Below are 21,099 nucleotides of genomic sequence, written 5' to 3'. Positions count from 1 at the left end.
TTTCTGGCCATTTTGAGCGTTTAATTGACCCCACAAATGTGATGCTCCAGAAACTCAATCTGCTCAAAGGAAGGTCAGTTTTGTAGCTTCTGTAACGAGCTAAACTGTTTTCAGATGTGTGAACATGATTGCACAAGGGTTTTCTAATCATCAATTAGCCTTCTGAGCCAATGAGCAAACACATTGTACCATTAGAACACTGGAGTGATAGTTGCTGGAAATGGGCCTCTATACACCTATGTAGATATTGCACCAAAAACCAGACATTTGCAGCTAGAATAGTCATTTACCACATTAGCAATGTATAGAGTGTACTTCTTTAAAGTTAAGACTAGTTTAAAGTTATCTTCATTGAAAAATAAGGACATTTTAATGTGACCCCAAACTTTTGAACGGTAGTGTATATATATGTATGAAATACTTGACTTTCAGTGAATTCTAGCTATATATATATATATATATATATATATATATATATATATATATATATATATATATATATATATATATATATATATATATATATATATATATATATTTATTTATTTATTTTAATTTTATTATACATATAAATAAAATACTTGAATTTCAGTGTTCTGCAGGCTATCCAGTAGATGGCAGTATTGTCCCGTTTAAGAGTGTCACAACATTGCTGTTTACTGCAGACGAACTGCTTTACGGCAGACTAAACGTGACTGCTGTCGTTGTGTGTCGGTACCGCGCTGGGAGGACGTTAATGAAACTGCCTAACAATAAACCCCCATAAGAAAACCAAGAACTCTCTCTCCTCGTTGTGCACTCTACTCTCTAAAAGCCGTAGATGTTATGACGTCATTGGGCAGGCGAGCTGTTTATATTGTGGGAAAGCGGACGTAAGAACGGCTGTCCCCACTCAGGTCTGCATTGAGCTGGAGGGGGCGTGGCCTCCAGCTCCGGCTGAATACCGGGAGTTTGTCGGGAGAAAATCTCTGCCGGGAGGTTGTCGGGAGGGTTTCTCCCGCTAAAAACGGGAGGGTTGGCAAGTATGTCATATGCACAGTTAAAAAGACAGTTTGCCGTACAATGAAAATCTTACTTTGCTAGTCCACCCTTCAACAAGTCCCACGGTACTTAGCTAAAAATAAAAATGTAAAATAAAATGTACATACAAGGCACAGTGAGTAACATTACATTATTGCACATTCTGATTGACAGTCAACAGTATAAATATGGAGGTGACCTTGGGTCACAGCAGCAGTTAAAAGTGTCTTTAGTGATCAAAGGTGTAAAGTATCTACAGTGATGGTTTACAGTTCGGGGGTGGACATGGTAGCTGTCTTTTGTTCAAAAAGACAAAGTAAAACGGGGGGGGGGGGGGGAGAGCTAGCATTAACAAGTTAGCATTCACAAGCCTGAAGGCCTGTGGGTAGAAACTGTTTGTCAGTCTCGTAGTCCTGGATTTCAGGCTCCTGTATCGTCTGCCTGATGGTAGAAGGCTGAAGAGACTGTGCTGGGGGTGTGTACTGTCCTTTATGATGTTGTGTGCTCTCCTGGTGGCCCTGGTAGAATATGTAGTGAGGGGAAGGCTGCTCCTGATATGTACTGAGCAGTTTTAATCACTCGCTGGACTGCCTTCCATACCAGACCGGGATTGAGCTGGTAAGGACACTCTCAACCGTACTTCTATAGAAGTTGCTGAGAATTTTGGGTGGCATGCCAAATTTTCTCCGCCTTCTTAGGAAGTACAGTCACTGCTGGGCTTTCTTTATTGTTTGTTGGGTGTTGTGATCCCAGGTGAGGTCCTCGCTGATGTGGGTCCCGAGGAATTTAAAGGTTTTCACCCTGTCTACCTTTGTCCCCCCTATGTACAGAGGTGTGTACTGTGCACTCTGTCTCCGTGGGTCAATAATCATCTCCTTGGTTTTGTCTGTGTTCAAGGAGAGATTATTATCCTGACACCAGGCCATCAGTTCCGCTACCTCCCTTCTGTACGCTGCCTCAGCTCCCCCGGTGATCAGTCCGTCGACCGTAGCATCATCTGCAAACTTGATGATACTGGTGTTGTTCTGGGAGGCCACACAGTCGTGTGTGAAGAGGGTGTACAACAGGGGGCTCAGCACGCAGCATTGGGGGGTCCCTGTGCTAACAACCTTTGTGCCTGATGTCTGGTTGCCGAGTCTGACTGACTGGGGCCAATTTGTGAGAAAGTTCAGGACCCAGTCACAGAGAGTTGGTGTCAGACCAACAGTGAGGAGTTTAGCAGTGAGTTTTTGTGGGATGACCGTGTTAAAAGCAGAGCTGTAGTCAAAGAATAATAGCCTGGCATAGGTGTCCTTGCCCTCTAAGTGGGTGAGGGTGGTGTGGATGACGGTGTTGACTGCATCCTCAGTGGACCGGTTCTGCCGGTAGGCAAACTGTAGAGGGTCCAGTGTGTCTGGGATGGTCTTCTTGATGTGTGACATGACTATCCTCTCGAAGCACTTCATCACTATTGGGGTGAGTGCAACAGGGCGATAGTCATTCAGACAGGTCACAGTGTTTTTCTTTGGCAGGGGCACGATGGTGGTGGTCTTGAAGCAGGTGGGCACAACAGCTTGTGCTAGTGACAAGTTGTATATGTCAGCAAGTACGTCAGCCAGCTCTGATGAACACACCCTGAGGGCCTGGCCTGGGATGTTGTCTGGGCCGGCTGCCTTCCGTGGGTTTGTTCTCCTCAGAACTGTACGTACCTCTGCTGTTGCCACAGTGAGTGGTGGGCCCTGCGTGCGTTCCGTGGTCAGAACCCCTCTCTGTTGGTTGGTGTTGAGGACCTCGAAGCGGGCGTAGAACTCATTCAGCTCATCTGGCAGTGAGTGTTGGCTGTTTGTGACCCCCCTGCTCCCCTGCTTGTAGTCTGTGATGTGTTGCAGGCCTTGCCACATGCGCCGGGAATCTGCGGTGGAGTAGAATCCCTCCAGCTTTTGTCTGCATTGTCCCTTGGCCTTGATGGATTTACGCAGGTCATATCTGGCCTTCTTGTAGTCCTCAGCGTTGCCTGAGACAAATGCAGTGGAGCGGGCATGTAGCTTGGACCGAACATCACAGTTAATCCAGGGTTTCTGGTTTGGGTATATTTTGTATTGTTTTGTGGGAACAATGTTTTCCACACGTGCTGATGTAGCCAGTTACACTGGAAGCATATTCCTCTATGTCCACAGTACCGTCATCCCTCTGAGCAGCAGTTTTGAACATGTCCCAGTCGGTACTCCCAAAGCAGTCCTGAAGCACTAGTTCAGAGTCTTCATTCCAAACTTTAACAGTTTTTCTCACTGGGGGGCTTGCTTGAGGCGCTGTCTGTACGCTGGATATAGAAAAGCTGAGATGTGATCAGATAGTCCAAAGTGTGGTCTGGGGCACAGCCTTGTACGTTGCAGTTTACTTGGTCCAAAATGTTTTCTTCCCTCGTAGGAAAGTTCACAAACTGGTGGTATTTCGGAATGACACTCTTTAGGTTGCGGTGGTTAAAATCCCCAGCTACTGTGAACGCAGCATCGGGGTGTGCGGTCTCTTGTTTACTGATGACGTCATGCAGCAGCTTTAGCGCTGTAGTGGAATCCGGCCGTGGCGGGATGTAAACAGTAGGGATGGGCGATACCACACTTTTAGGATTCGATACGATACCGATACTTTTTCTTGCATTTTCATCGATACCGATACCGATACCAATAATTTCTTATTGGCAATTTTTTGTCAGTCAAAAATATTATTACTATTGTTATTATTTAAGACAAATCACAAGACAAATACAGACCATTTATACCACATTTATTATGGTCAATATATAATAAAATTAAAATAAATAACATAAATATGACAAATAAATTAAATATTATATATAATAATAACTATATGTTATATATAATAATAATTAAATATTAGGGCTTTCTAATTAACAGTCAAGTCTGAATTGCAAGAAGCTGCAGTTATTTTTTAAAGTTTGTGATATAATTAGCAATTAATGAAATATGAAATAGGCTAATGTTTTCGAAAGGTAAGAAATCATGTTACAGATTAAAACCAAAATCACATTCAATCATATATTCAAGATTTTCTTGGAAAAAAATAAAACTGTAATGCAAAGATGAAGAATCTCCAAATTGTATCTCTTTCTTATCTTGTTTTAAATACTCAAGCAATTTTCAACTAACAGTAAATTCCCCTGTGTGGAAATTACTTGAATTTAGGATAATCATTAAAAAAAAAAAATTCAGTAAACATTACTAAAAAAACAAAAACAATGCCTGTTTTAAAGGCCTACTTATTTAAACGGGGATAGCAGATCTATTCTATGTGTCATACTTGATCATTTCGCGATATTGCCATATTTTTGCTGAAAGGATTTAGTATAGAACAACGACGATAAAGATTGCAACTTTTGGTATCTGATAAAAACAAGGCTTGCCCCTACCGGAAGTAGCGTGACGTAGTCAGTTGAACATATACGCAAAGTTCCCTATTGTTTACAATGATGGCCGCATGAAGTGAGAGAGATTCGGACCGAGAAAGCGACAATTTCCCCATTAATTTGAGCGAGGATGAAAGATTTGTGGATGAGTAAAGTGCAAGTGAAGGACTAGTGGGGAGTTGAAGCTATTCAGATAGGGAAGATGCTGTGAGAGCCGGGGGTGACCTGATATTCAGCTGGGAATGACTACAACAGTAAATAAACACAAGACGTATATATACTCTATTAGCCACAACACAACCAGGCTTATATTTCATATGCCACAAATTAATCCTGCATAAAAACACCTGCGTGTTTGTTATGCTAGCTCCTAGCTCCTCTGCTAGCTCCTAGCTCCATAGAACACGCCAATACAATTCAAACACCTGATCAACACACACAATCACTCAGCCCAAAAGACCGTTCACCTAACCCAAGGTTCATAAAGCTTATATATTTTTAAAAAGTTACGTACGTGACGCGCACATACGGTCAAGCTATCAAATGTTTAGCAGCCAAGGCTGCATACTCACGGTACCTGATATTCAGCTGGGAATGACTACAACAGTAAATAAACACAAGACATATATATACTCTATTAGCCACAACACAACCAGGCTTATATTTAATATGCCACAAATTAATCCTGCATAAAAACACCTGCGTGTTTGTTATGCTAGCTCCTATGCTAGCTCTTAGCTCCATAGAACACGCCAATACATTTCAAACACCTGATCAACACACACAATCACTCAGCCCAAAAGACCGTTCACCTAACCCAAGGTTCATAAAGCTTATATATTTTTAAAAAGTTACGTACGTGACGCGCACGTACGGTCAAGCTAACTAATGTTTAGCAGCCAAGGCTGCATACTCACGGTACCTGGTATTCAGCTGGGAATGACTACAACAGTAAATAAACACAAGACATATATTTACTCTATTAGCCACAACACAACCAGGCTTATATTTAATATGACACAAATTAATCCTGCATAAAAACACCTGCGTGTTTGTTATGCTAGCTCCTAGCTCCTATGCTAGCTCCTAGCTCCATAGAACACGCCAATACAATTCAAACACCTGATCAACACACACAATCACTCAGCCCAAAAGACCGTTCACCTAACCCAAGGTTCATAAAGCTTATATATTTTTAAAAAGTTACTTACATACGCAAAAAAAAGTTGCGCACATACGGTCAAGCGATCAAATGTTTAGAAGCCAAAGCTGCATACTCACAGTAGCACGTCTGCGTCTTTGTCATCCAAATCAAAGTAATCCTGGTAAGAGTCTGTGTTGTCCCAGTTCTCTACAGGCGTCTGTGTATCGAAGTCAAAAGTCCTCCTGGTTAGAGTCTCTGTTATCCGAGTTCTTCCATCTTGACTGCATCTTTCGGGAATGTAAACAAAGAAGCGCCGGCTGTGTACTGTTGTTGCTGACTACGTTCGAAAAATACGTCCATTTCACACCGACAACTTTCTTCTTTGCTTGCTCAGCTTCCTTCTCCATAATGCAATGAACATGATTGCAAAAGATTCACGAACACAGATGTCCAGAATACTGTGGAATTATGAAATGAAAACAGAGCTTTTTCGTATTGGCTTCAATGTGGAAGGCATACCCGTGTTCCCCGGGCTACGTCACGCGCATACGTCATCCTCAGAGGCGTTTCGAACCGGAAGTTTAGCGGCAAATTTAAAATGTCACTTTATAAGTTAACCCGGCCGTATTGGCATGTGTTATAATGTTAAGATTTCATCATTGATATATAAACTATCAGACTGCGTGGTCGCTAGTAGTGGCTTTCAGTAGGCCTTTAAGTCAACAATTGGACAACACTGGATATGCCTGGCTGCATCGCTGTCGGCTGGCTGTGTGTGTGTTGCACGTTGACGACGCTCATTCGCTGTCTCCTGTCACGTGACTGGGCCAGCTCTATACTCTGCCAGGTACAGGGCTGTCCCAGCACATAGTAAGTTAAGTAAGTCATCAAAAACATCTGAAAGTGATGCTTGCACCCCTCACACGCCGTTTTTTGGTTTATATCGATACTTTTTTCAGAAAAGTGATGCCAAATGAGTAGCGTGTGAGTATCGATATATCGATACCACAGGATCGATACGCACATCCCTAGTAAACAGACAGTATAAACACTGCACTAAACTCCCTTGGCAGATAAAAAGGTCTGCATTTCACCATCAAAAAGTTAATGTTGTCCGAGCAGTGTCTTTCAACCACCTGTACGTCCGAGCACCAGCGGTTACTCACGTAAACACAGACGCCGCCGCCGCCTCTCGCCTTTCTTGAAGCCATTGTCCGGTCTCCACGGTAGACTGAGTGCGTTGCTAGCTCAATAGCAGAGTCTGGGATGTTGTCAGAAAGCCAGGTTTCCGTGAAAATAAGAGCACAGCATTCTCTCAGTTCACGCTGTGATGTAATCCTGGTTCTCGGCTCATCCAGCTTGTTGTCGAGCGAGCGCACGTTAGCTAGCAGCAGGCTAGGTAGTGGTGGTCGTGGAGCGCTAGCCTTTAGCCTAGCATGTAGCCCCGCTCTCTTGCCCTGCCGCTTTGTTGTTGTTTTGGCGTGGCTGTGGTTAGTTGTGATGCGTCGTAGCAGAAAGTTGAAGTCCGTCAGACTATAAGTGAGCTCATGGTGAGCTTTTCCAATGTCCAGAAGTGCATCTCTGTTATATCTCACTGCTGCGTGCAAAAACTTTGCATTTAGGATGCAAATTCGTACTATAATAAATAAAAAACGTAAATGTTGTCGGGAGGACGACGCAAAGTGTCATCTTCTTTGATACTTTGATACTACTGTTGTATAGTAGCTAAACACCCTACAGACAACACATAGGAACAATAAATATATATTTCTTACACGGGAACTGCACTTTTTTAAATAATTTAGTCTATTATTCACGATCCATATGTAAGACTAGTACACACATTAAGCATTCTAACTCATAAATAAAAGCTAGCAAAAGTCAGCTAACAATTTAGCCAATAGGAGTTGCTCTATTACGCCTGTAAAATGCTCTAAAAAAAAACCCATCAATTTTTTATATACACCTTGTAAGTATATATGTATTATCTTGTAACATTCATAACAACATGTAATATTTACATATTTTGAATTATTCAAGCATACTGCAGCGTATTAATTTCACAGACACATTCACTTTCCCTCCAAAAACAACAATAACACATGTTGTTATTTTTTTATGCATTCTACCTCGTAAATAAATGCTAACAAAAGTCAGCTAATAACGGAGTCAAATGATATATGTAGTATCTAGTAACATTCATAATAACATGTAATATTTACATATTTTTAATTTTTTAAGCATACTGCGGCGTATTAATTTCACAGACGCATTCACTTTCTCTCCAACAACAACAATAACACATGTTGTTATTTTTGTATGCATTCTACCTCGTAAATAAATGCTAACAAAAGTCAGCTAATAATGGAGTCAAAGGGAGTCACTCTATTCCGCCTATAAGGTTTTCTAAAAAACATCCAAAAACCTCCATCAATGTTTTATATACACACTGTAGGTCAGACGTGGGCAAATTAAGGCCCGGGGGCCACATGCGGCCCGTTAAGCTTTTCAAAAAGGCCCGCCGGACATTCCCAAATATTTTTTTTAGATCTTTAAGATGGAAAGTGTAGCTGCCATTATGATGTGCAGTGATGTTTTCAAATTACCATAAGTCTTGAACGATACAATGTATTTCAATGGTTGGAATATGCGCTTTTGCATGATATTTTAGCGACTAGTGTTGTCCTGATACCAATATTATTTCGATACTTTTCGGTACTTTTCGATACTTTTCTAAACAAAGGGGACCAGAAAAAATTGCATTATTGGCTTTATTTTAACAAAAAATCTTAGGGTGTGGCGGACCGGTACTTTTCAAAGGCGGTATGGTACCGAATATGATTAATTAGTATCGCCGTACAACTCTACTAGTTACTGTGGTAATCTACGTCACAGCAGGTCAGACGAGGCACCAAGCAGTGTGGGTGGGGAGCGTTTCCACAGAGTGTTTCCAGAGCCTGAAATGTGGGTGTCAGGGACAGACGCGGAAGGAGATTTTTACAAGAAAGTTCTAAAGCTTAGTGATGTATCACATATATCAGATTGTAGATGTTTTTTTACCCTTCACATTCATATTTCACTGTGTTTGTTGCATTTTTGTTGCACTTGGCTTGATTGTAAATTATGTGGATTGAGAGGGGGTGTGACGTTCATAGGTTGTCAATATTCAGGGTTTTATCCTTCGTAGAAAAATGTAAAAATCCATTCCGTTTTTAAGGCGGTCTGTCATAACGTTTTTAGCATACAATCAGACTTTATTGTGAGGTTTTGTACTAGTTTTCCTAAAAATAGATATACCGGCCCCCAGACACATTTTTTTCTCTAAATTTGGCCCCGGAGTCAAAATAATTGCCCAGGCCTGCTGTAGGTATACATGTAGTATCTAGTAACATTCATAATAACATGTAATATTTACATATTTAGAATTTTTTAAGCATACTGCGGCGTATTAATTTCACAGACGCATTCACTTTCCCTCCAACAACAACAATAACACATGTTATTTTTTACAAGACATACTGTATATAGCAGTGATTACAAACAATACATTATGTATAATATGAAAAAATAAAAGTACAGACATATACAATAGAAAAGAATAGAAAGTACTTTATTGATCCCTGGGGGAAATTCAGCACCACAGTTCGCTCACAATAAACAATAAACACTTAGGTATTTTTTACATGTGAATAATATAAATACAGTCTATTATACAGCATTATTCACATGTGAATAACATAAATACAGTCTATTATACAGCCTTATTCACATGTGAATAATATAAATACAGTCTATTATACAGCGTTATTCAAATGTGAATAACATAAATACAGTCTATTATACAGCCTTATTCACATGTGAATAATATAAATACAGTCTATTATACAGCGTTATTCACATGTGAATAATATAAATACAGTCTATTATACAGCATTATTCACATGTGAATAACATAAATACAGTCTATTATGCAGCATTATTCACATGTGAATAATATAAATACAGTCTATTATACAGCATTATTCACATGTGAATAATATAAATACAGTCTATTATACAGCCTTATTCACATGTGAATAATATAAATACAGTCTATTATACAGCATTATTCACATGTGAATAATATAAATACAGTCTATTATAGTTCCTCGGTGGCAAGGCCCCGGGGGTGGATGAGATCCGCCCGGAGTTCCTTAAGGCTCTGGATGCTGTGGGGCTGTCTTGGTTGACAAGACTCTGCAGCATCGCGTGGACATCGGGGGCGGTACCTCTGAATTGGCAGACCGGGGTGGTGGTTCCTCTCTTTAAGAAGGGGAACCGGAGGGTGTGTTCTAACTATCGTGGGATCACACTCCTCAGCCTTCCCGGTAAGGTCTATTCAAGTGTACTGGAGAGGAGGCTAACCTCGGATTCAGGAAGAACAGTGTGGTTTTCGTCCTGGTCGTGGAACTGTGGACCAGCTCTATACTCTCGGCAGCGTCCTTGAGGGTGCATGGGAGTTTGCCCAACCAGTCTACATGTGCTTTGTGGACTTGGAGAAGGCATTGGACCGTGTCCCTCGGGAAGTCCTGTGGGGAGTGCTCAGAGAGTATGGGGTATCGGACTGTCTGATTGTGGCGGTCCACTCCCTGTATGATCAGTGTCAGAGCTTGGTCCGCATTGCCGGCAGTAAGTCGGACACGTTTCCAGTGAGGGTTGGACTCCACCAAGGCTGCCCTTTGTCACCCATTCTGTTCATAACTTTTATGGACAGAATTTCTAGGCGCAGTCAAGGCGTTGAGGGGATCTGGTTTGGTGGCTCCAGGATTAGGTCTCTGCTTTTGGCAGATGATGTGGTCCTGATGGCTTCATCTGGCCAGGATCTTCAGCTCTCACTGGATCGGTTCGCAGCCGAGTGTGAAGCGACTGGGATGAGAATCAGCACCTCCAAGTCCGAGTCCATGGTTCTCGCCCGGAAAAGGGTGGAGTGCCATCTCCGGGTTGGGGAGGAGATCTTGCCCCAAGTGGAGGAGTTCAAGTACCTCGGGGTCTTGTTCACGAGTGAGGGAAGAGTGGATGGTGAGATGGACAGGCGGATCGGTGCGGCGTCTTCAGTAATGCGGACGCTGTATCGATCCGTTGTGGTGAAGAAGGAGCTGAGCCGGAAGGCAAAGCTCTCAATTTACCGGTCGACCTACGTTCCCATCCTCACCTATGGTCATGAGCTTTGGGTTATGACCAAAAGGAAAAGATCACGGGTACAAGCGGCCGAAATGAGTTTCCTCCGCCGGGTGGCGGGGCTCTCCCTTAGAGATAGGGTAAGAAGCTCTGTCATCCGGGAGGAGCTCAAAGTAAAGCCACTGCTCCTCCACATCGAGAGGAGCCAGATGAGGTGGTTCGGGCATCTGGTCAGGATGCCACCCGAACGCCTCCCTAGGTTTAGGGCACGTCCGACCGGTAGGAGGCCACGGGGAAGACCCAGGACACGTTGGGAAGACTATGTCTCCCGGCTGGCCTGGGAACGCCTCGGGATCTCCCGGGAAGAGCTGGACGAAGTGGCTGGGGAGATTTCCCTGCTTAGGCTGCTGCCCCCGCGACCCGACCTCGGATAAGCGGAAGAAGATGGATGGATGGATGGATGGATAGAGTCTATTATACAGCATTATTCACCTGGAATAATATAAATACAGTCTATTATACAACGTTATTCACATGTGAATAATACAAACCCCGTTTCCATATGAGTTGGGAAATTGTGTTAGATGTAAATATAAACGGAATACAATGATTTGAATATCATTTTCAACCCATATTCAGTTGAATGCACTACAAAGACAACATATTTGATGTTCAAAATCATAAACTTTTTTTTTGTTGTTGCAAATGATAATTAACTTAGAATTTCATGGCTGCAACACGTGCCAAAGTAGTTGGGAAAGGGCATGTTCACCACTGTGTTACATGGCCTTTCCTTTTAACAACACTCAGTAAAGGTTTGGGAACTGAGGAGACACATTTTTGAAGCTTCTCAGGTGGAATTCTTTCCCATTCTTGCTTGATGTACAGCTTAAGTTGTTCAACAGTCCGGGGGTCTCCCTTGTGCTATTTTAGGCTTCATAATGCACCACACATTTTCAATGGGAGACAGGTCTGGACTACAGGCAGGCCAATCTAGTACCCGCACTCTTTTACTTTGAAGCCACGCTGTTGTAACACATGGCTTGGCATTGTCTTGCTGAAATAAGCAGGGGCGTCCATGATAACGTTGCTTGGATGGCAACATATGTTGCTCCAAAAGCTGTATGTACCTTTCAGCATTAATGGTGCCTTCACAGATGTGTAAGTTACCCATGTCTTGGGCACTAATACACCCCCATACCATCACACATGCTGGCTTTTACACTTTGCGCCTAGAACAATCCGGATGGTTCTTTTCCTCTTTGGTCCGGAGGACACGACGTCCACAGTTTCCAAAAACAATTTGTAATGTGGACTCGTCAGACCACAGAACACTTTTCCACTTTGTATCAGTCCATCTTAGATGAGCTCAGGCCCAGCGAAGCCGACTACGTTTCTGGGTGTTGTTGATAAACGGTTTTCGCCTTGCATAGGAGAGTTTTACTTGCACTTACAGATGTAGTGACCAACTGTAGTTACTGACAGTGGGTTTCTGAAGTGATCCTGAGCCCATGTGGTGATATCCTTTACACACTGATTTCGCTTGTTGATGCAGTCCAGCCTGAGGGATGGAAGGTCACAGGCTTAGCTGCTTACGTGCAGTGATTTCTCCAGATTCTCTGAACCCTTTGATGATATTACGGAGCGTAGATGGTGAAATCCCTAAATTCCTTGCAATAGCTGGTTGAGAAAGGTTTTTCTTAAACTGTTCAACAATTTGCTCACGCATTTGTTGACAAAGTGGTGACCCTCGCCCCATCCTTGTTTGTGAATGACTGAGCATTTCATGGAATCTACTTTTATACCCAATCATGGCACCCACCTGTTCCCAATTTGCCTGTTCACCTGTGGTATGTTCCAAATAAGTGTTTGATGAGCATTTCTCAACTTTATCAGTATTTATTGCCACCTTTCCCAACTTCTTTGTCACGTGTTGCTGCCATCAAATTCTAAAGTTAAGGATTATTTGCAAAAAAAAAAAACGTTTATCAGTTTGAACATCAAACATGCTGTCTTTGTAGTGCATTCAACTGAATATGGGTTGAAAATGATTTGCAAATCATTGTATTCCGTTTATATTTACATCTAACACAATTTCCCAACTCATATGGAAACAGGGTTTGTATAAATACAGTCTATTATACAGCATTATTCACATGTGAATAATATAAATACAGAGTATTATACAGCATTATTCACATGTGAATAATATAAATACAGTCTGTTATACAGCATTATTCACATGTGAATAATATATATACAGTCTGTTATACAGCATTATTCACATGTGAATAACATAAATACAGTCTATTATACAGAATTATTCACATGTGAATAATATAAATACAGTCTATTATACAGAATTATTCACATGTGAATAATATAAATACAGTCTATTATACAGCGTTATTCACATGTGAATAATATAAATACAGTCTATTATACAGCATTATTCACATGTGAATAATATAAATACAGTCTATTATACAGCATTATTCACATGTGAATAATATATATACAGTCTGTTATACAGCATTATTCACATGTGAATAACATAAATACAGTCTATTATACAGCGTTATTCACATGTGAATAATATAAATACAGTCTATTATACAGAATTATTCACATGTGAATAATATAAATACAGTCTATTATACAGCATTATTCACATGTGAATAATATAAATACAGTCTATTATACAGCGTTATTCACATGTGAATAATATAAATACAGTCTATTATACAGCGTTATTCACATGTGAATAATATAAATACAGTCTATTATACAGAATTATTCACATGTGAATAATATAAATACAGTCTATTATACAGCATTATTCACATGTGAATAATATAAATACAGTCTATTATACAGCGTTATTCACATGTGAATAATATAAATACAGTCTATTATACAGCGTTATTCACATGTGAATAATATAAATACAGTCTATTATACAGAATTATTCACATGTGAATAATATAAATACAGTCTATTATACAGCATTATTCACATGTGATTGTTTTCACTGAAACACATGACAGTGGAATAAAATATGTGGCCGTGAGGACAGGTTGTTCATCAAAAAAAAAAAAGCAAATTTTCGTGGGCTTCCACGCTCTAGTAAACTAGAGTGGACGCCATCCGCTTTAATGGAGGAAGGCCGATGGCGCTCGCCTCCTTCCGATGGCCATCCAGCCAAAAACAAACATTTGACGTGTCGTATTAGACGCAAGAGAAACGTGCGGAACTATAATAAAAGTTGACGTATGAGCAATAATAAAATGGGCTGCTTCACTGCATTGCAGCAGGCCCATAATGAATTGCTTGCAAGGTCACCCCACTTCTAGCAAGCCCTCCGTGGGGGGCCAAGAGGCTTGATGCCCACCACACCCCCATAGTAAACATTTCCAGGTGAATCCTGTAATACGTTGATTTATTAGGGTGTTTATTTCCACAGACTCCTGCCGAGGGGGCCGCCACTGTCCTGTACGCCGCTCTGTCACCAGCACTGGAGGGCGACCGCGGAGCAGGCTACTGGGCCAACGGGCGCCGGGAGAGGACCACGCCTCCGACCTCCGACCCTCGGACGCAGCGCCTCCTTTGGGAAACCAGCCACAGGTTTTTGGCCCAGTAGCACCGGCAGCCGTATTTATTCTGTTGTTGCAGTTTACTTTGACAATCTCACAATCCCCCCCTCCCCCTCCCCCCCGCCTCCCCCACGGACCGGACAGGTTAAAGACGGACCTTTTTTTGCTTCAGTCTCGCCACACAAAAAAAAAGGGCTAGACTGGATGAAATGTACTTTTTTCACTGTGAGCTCCATGGAGGACTGACGAGGTTGATGCCCTGACACCTGCCTTAACGTCCTGGGAGTATGTCGGCAAACTATCTCCGACACTTCTGCATCTTCTCAATGCAATCCTCAAGCACGCAGAGATGATGTCATCACCTCAGCGGTTCTTCCATCATCTCAAGATGTCGCCTACTCGACTGGCAGCACTTTCCAGTGCAGGGGTGTCCAATTATATTACTAGAATAAGAATGATTAACAGAATGGATACATAATTGGATATTAAGAGTATGTGAAAGTTCGACTCCTACCTTGTTTACTTCCGTGACCGCCTCCTTAACGTTTTGTAATCCATCAGAAACATGGATAAGTGTGCAGAGAGTTTTGTTTGCATTTTTCCCATCATGCATTGCAGGGGGATTTAAATGGGTGTCATTCTGAATTATGTGTTGTGTTTGGACATTTTTTATAATATCCACAAAGGTTGTGTTAAGTGTAACCATGCGTGTTGACTTTCTGTGTTGGTTTTTTTGCGCCACGGGTGGGGAAAGGTTGTTTGGATTGGGTCATAGGTAAAAATGCTGTGCGGTGTACACTTCAAAGTGCAATTGGTGGTCATTAACCCGATTAACTAATGTTAAAGGTTGCTTGGATTGGGTCATAGGTAAAAATGCTGTGCTGTGTACACTTCAAAGTGCAATTTTTGTTAATTAACCTGATTAACTAAATTTAAAAGTTGTTTGGATTGGGTCATAAGTAAAAATGCTTTGCTGTGTACACTTCAAAATGCAATTTATGGTCATTAACCCGGTTAACTAATGTTAAAGGTTGTTTGGATTGGGTCGTATGTAAAAATGCTGTGCTGTGTACACTTCAAAGTGCAATTTATGGTCATTAACCCGGTTAACTAATGTTAAAGGTTGTTTGGATTGGGTCATAGGTAAAAATGCTGTGCTGTGTGCATGTCAAAGTGCAATTTATGGTCATTAACCCTGTTAAGTAATGTTAAAGGTTGTTTGGATTGGGTCATAGGTAAAAATGCTGTGCTGTGTGCACGTCAAAGTGCAATTTATGGTCATTAACCCGGTTAACTAATGTTAAAAGTTGCTTGGATTGGGTCATAGGTAAAACAAACTTTGTTGTGTACACTTAAAGTGCAATTTATGGTCATTAACCTGGTTAACTAATGTAAAAGGTTGTTTGGGTTGGGTCGTATGTAAAAAAAACTTTGGTTTGTACACTTCAAAAGTGAAATTTATGGTCATTAACCCGATTAACTAATTTTAAAGGTTGTTTGGATTGGGTCATAGGTAAAAATGCGGTGGTGTGTGCATGTCAAAGTGCAATTTATGGTCATTAACCCGATTAACTAATGTTAAAGGTTGTTTGGATTGGGTCGTATGTAAAAATGCTGTGCTGTGTACACTTCAAAGTGCAATTTATGGTCATTAACCCGGTTAACTAATGTTAAAAGTTGTTTGGATCGGGTAGTATGCAAAACAAACTTTGTTGTGTACACTTAAAGTGCAATTTATGGTCATTAACCTGGTTAACTAATGTAAAAGGTTGTTTGGATTGGGTCGTATGTAAAAAAAACTTTGGTTTGTACACTTCAAAATGCTGTGCTGTGTCCATGTCAAAGTGCAATTTATGGTCATTAACCCGATTAACTAATGTTAAAGGTTGTTTGGATTTGGTCGTATGTAAAAAGGCTGTGCTGTGTACACTTCAAAGTGCAATTTATGGTCATTAACCCGATTAACTAATGTTAAAGGTTGTTTGGATTGGGTCGTATGTAAAAAAAACTTTGTTGTGTACACTTCAAAGTGCAATTTATGGTCATTAACCCGATTAACTAATGTTAAAGGTTGTTTGGATTGGGTCATAGGTAAAAATGCTGTGCTGTGTGCATGTCAAAGTGCAATTTATGGTCATTAACCCGATTAACTAATGTTAAAGGTTGTTTGGATTGGGTCATAGGTAAAAATGCTGTGCTGTGTGCATGTCAAAGTGCAATTTATGGTCATTAACCCTGTTAAGTAATGTTAAAGGTTGTTTGGATTGGGTCGTATGTAAAAAAAACTTTGCTGTGTACACTTCAAAGTGCAATTTATGGTCATTAACCCGGTTAACTAATGTTAAAGGTTGTTTGGATCGGGTAGTATGCAAAACAAACTTTGTTGTGTACACTTAAAGTGCAATTTATGGTCATTAACCTGGTTAACTAATGTTAAAAGTTGTTTGGATTGGGTCGTATGTAAAAAAAACTTTGGTGTGTACACTTCAAAGTGCAATTTATGGTCATTAACCCGATTAACTAATGTTAAAGGTTGTTTGGATTGGGTCGTATGTAAAAAGGCTGTGCTGTGTACACTTCAAAGTGCAATTTATGGTCATTAACCCGATTAACTAATGTTAAAGGTTGTTTGGATTGGGTCATAGGTAAAAATGCTGTGTGCATGTCAAAGTGCAATTTATGGTCATTAACCCGATTAACTAATGTTAAATGTTGTTTGGATTGGGTTGTATGTAAAAATGCTGTGCTGTGTACACTTCAAAGTGCAATTTATGGTCATTAACCCAATTAACTAATGTTAAAGGTTGTTTGGATTGGGTTGTATGTAAAAAAAAACTTTGGTATGTACACTTCAAAGTGCAATTTATGGTCATTAACTCGATTAACTAATTGTAAAGGTTGTTTGGATTGGGTCATAGGTAAAAATGCTGTGCTCTGTGCACGTCAAAGTGCAATTTATGGTCATTAACCCAATTAACTAATGTTAAAGGTTGTTTGGATTGGGTTGTATGTAAAAAAAAACTTTGGTATGTACACTTCAAAGTGCAATTTATGGTCATTAACTCGATTAACTAATTGTAAAGGTTGTTTGGATTGGGTCATAGGTAAAAATGCTGTGCTCTGTGCACGTCAAAGTGCAATTTATGGTCATTAACCGGATGAACTAATGTTAAAGGTTGTTTGGATTGGGTCGTATGTAAAAAGGCTGTGCTGTGTACACTTCAAAGTGCAATTTATGGTCATTAACCCAATTAACTAATGTTAAAGGTTGTTTGGATTGGGTCATAGGTAAAAATGCTGTGCTGTGTGCATGTCAAAGTGCAATTTATGGTCATTAACCCGATTAACTAATGTTAAAGGTTGTTTGGATTGGGTCGTATGTAAAAATGCTGTGCTGTGTACACTTCAAAGTGCAATTTATGGTCATTAACCTGTTGTCCATAAGGTGGTTGGAACGTTGCAACCATGACACTGTCTGCTATTTCAAATGACGTGAGAAGCACATTGAGGGCCACATTCCTTACTAACCTGGAGGGCCACATTTTGGACACCCCTGTTTTAGTGCTCGTGTGGACCTCCTCTCTCTCTTAATGTGTGAAAACCCTCCAACTGTCAGACCTTCACGCTGACTGCTCTACTGCTGTTTGAGCTGCAACTAAATATAGAAAGTAGGGTATTTTGGGGGGTTATAATCCCTCCCACCCCTCCCTCCTCTTTTGGAAAAGCGGTTTTGTTTTAGCGATTTTCCAAAACCAGGATTTTCTCTGAGGCCGGAAAAAAAAAGAAAAAGAACAACGGAGTAAAACAACGGCTGCTGCAGTCTGTCCCCCGTCTACCTTCATGGCCGCTCTTAATCCAAGCCAGCTCCAAATCCACTCCACGGTCAGGTCTTGCACAACCATGGCCACTTCTTACAAGTGGGAGCCCAGAAGTCCAGCAAACAAAAAAGTAATTTAATTTTTTAATTTTTTCAATGATCATTCTGTGATTGGTTCCCTGCTGCCCCCAATGCATTGTGGGTGTGAGATTACCCAGTGGTGAGACTGGAGCTCCATCTGCTGCACACACACACACACACACACACACACACACACACACACACACACACACACACACTCTTGTATTTCTTACCTTCTTGAGACCTCCGAAAAACGCCTACCTCTTTAGGACCAGCCTTTCTAGATATATAAAGATTTATATTTACAACATTAATAATATATACATACTATGCAAATATGAAAAAGGTAAGATTATAGGAAATTTTATTTATTTGTATTTATTTTTTTAGGGTTAGGTTTAGGGTTGGGGTGGGAACCAGAATATTAATAACAGAAAGAAACAACCCTTTTGTGTGAATGGGGGAGGGAGGTTTTTGGGGTTGGTGCACTAATTTTAAGTGTATCTTGTGCTTTTTTATGTTGATTTAATTTAAAAATATATATATATATATACACTACCGTTCAAAAGTTTGGGGTCACATTGAAATGTCCTTATTTTTGAAGGAAAAGCACTGTACTTTTCAATGAAGATAACTTTAAACTAGTCTTAACTTTAAATAAATACACTCTATACATTGCTAATGTGCTAAATGACTATTCTAGCTGCAAATGTCTGGTTTTTGGTGCAATATCTACATAGGTGTATAGAGGCCCATTTCCAGCAACTATCACTCCAGTGTTCTAATGGTACAATGTGTTTGCTCATTGGCTCAGAAGGCTAATTGATGATTAGAAAACCCTTGTGCAATCATGTTCACACATCTGAAAACAGCTTAGCTCGTTACAGAAGCTACAAAACTGACCTTTGAGGAAATTGAGTTTCTGGAGCATCACATTTGTGGGGTCAATTAAACGCTCAAAATGACCAGAAAAAGAGAACTTTCATCTGAAACTCGACAGTCTATTCTTGTTCTTAGAAATGAAGGCTATTCCACAAAATTGTTTGGGTGACCCCAAACTTTTGAACGGTAGTGTATATATATATATATATATATATTTTTGTGCGGCCCGGTACCAATCGATCCACGGCCCGACCACTGGTTCAACTATTTCTTCTTCTTCTTCAACTTCTTCTCATTATTATTCTCCTCCAGATTTTGGCGCGCTCTACCTTCCACATTTTTCATAGATAATCAAATAATAAAAGGCCATATCGCCCAGCCCTAATTAGCGCCCTCTTGTGACTGCTCCGTTTATTGTGTGAATGCTCCAAAGCATTGATTTTTCTTCTTATTCTTCTCGTTCTCCAGATTTTAGCGCTCTACCTTACACATTTTTCACACGATTCAAACCGTTCCAACTTCAAAAACTGTTCAGCCTATTCGGGAATCGCGGGCTTTCCCTTGACAAATTCCAAATTTTCCCAGATTTCTCAGAATTCCAGGTTTTTTCCGGGACATTTTTCCCATTCAAAATGAATTGGCCATTTTTCAAACTTCCACCATTTCCAAATGTTTTCAACCGATTCAAACCATTGCACCTTCAAAATATTCCAATCAAAGTATTATTTTTCCAAGTTAAAAAAAATTCCAGGAATTCCCAGAATTGCCATTTTTCCAACCCCCTTTTTTTGACACTTTTTTCTGGCGACTACTTTTTCCACATTTTTCAACCCACTTTAACCGTTACACCATCAAAACTAGGGCTGCAACAACTAATCGATTAAAATTGATTATAAAAATAGTTGGCGATTAATGTAGTCATCGATTCGTTGGATCTATGCTATGTGCAGGCGCAGAGGCAATTTTTTTATTTTTTTTATTTTTATTTGTATTTTTATTTTTTTATAAACCTTTATTTATAAACTGCTACATGTACAAACAGCTGAGAAACAATAATCAAAATAAGTATGGTGCCAGTATGCTGGTTTTTTTTCAATAAAATACTGGAAAGGATATAAATGTAGTTTGTCTCTTTTATCCGATTATTAATCGACTAATCGGAGTAATAATCGACAGATTAATCGATTATCAAATTAATCGTTAGTTGCAACCCTAGTCAAAACATTCCTCCTTATCAGGACAAAAAACAAAGTTGTTTTTTGAACTGGGAAAATTCCCGGTTTCCTCGAAATTCCAGGCATTCCGTAATACCATTTCTCAATTAAAACTGTTACTACTTCAACATTTCCTGACGGATTTAAACAATTCCAACATCAACCAATTCAGCTCATTCAGGACATTCATGCTCCTAATCATTTTTTTTTTTTTAAATCCTTTTAGGACTTTTCCCAAAAGTCCCAAATTTCCAGGCTGTTCCCATTGACATTTTTCCAAGTTGTACATTTTTCAACCTATTCAAACCATTCCAACACATTCCACTCATCCTGGACATTCAAACTAACACTTTCCCAAGTTCCAAACCAAATTACGGTTTTCCTGGAAATTTAAACTCTTCAACATTCAAACTATTCTTACATTCATTCTACATTCTGTCAGCATTTCAGTTCAACTTCAGCATTGGAGCATTCACACGCAATTCCTTCAGGAATTGCTTCATCTGGTTGGTTTTTAATCTTCATTATTTACGTCAAGTTATTACAGTATGTCTCTGTATACATATTTTTTTTAAATTCATTTTTGGCCAAAGGGGGAAAATTTCAATTTCTTACGCACACTTGTTTTGTTTTAGAGGCGGAGCACTTCAAATTTTTACATACACTTGTTGTTTCATATGTTGACCGGATGGGGAAGCACTTTTAAATGCGACACACATTCAATTTGAAAAATCCCTCCTTTTTGGGACCTGATTTCACCACCTGGGGTGCAAATGAGACATTCTCTA

At 40.2% G+C, this 21,099-nt stretch overlaps 1 protein-coding gene across 4 annotated transcripts in view; it reads left to right on the top strand.

Annotated features, from left to right (window-relative positions):
* Positions 1-21,099, top strand: part of LOC133664342 (dehydrogenase/reductase SDR family member on chromosome X-like) — a 214,172-nt gene that overhangs the window by 182,646 nt on the left and 10,427 nt on the right. For 3 of the 4 annotated variants that reach the window (XM_062068864.1, XM_062068865.1, XM_062068862.1), the window contains 2 exons: positions 14,188-14,348; positions 14,462-14,962. In XM_062068864.1, the coding sequence (XP_061924848.1) occupies positions 14,188-14,348; positions 14,462-14,516 (216 nt within the window). In that variant the 3' untranslated portion in view covers positions 14,517-14,962. Of the gene's footprint in view, positions 1-14,187; positions 14,349-14,461; positions 14,963-21,099 lie in introns of those variants that run through there. The other variant, XM_062068863.1, reaches the window with a different exon arrangement.

This window comes from Entelurus aequoreus, linkage group LG14 (assembly GCF_033978785.1).
Source record: "Entelurus aequoreus isolate RoL-2023_Sb linkage group LG14, RoL_Eaeq_v1.1, whole genome shotgun sequence".
NCBI classification, from domain to species: domain Eukaryota; kingdom Metazoa; phylum Chordata; class Actinopteri; order Syngnathiformes; family Syngnathidae; genus Entelurus; species Entelurus aequoreus.
This window is presented reverse-complemented; position numbering and strand designations above follow the sequence as displayed.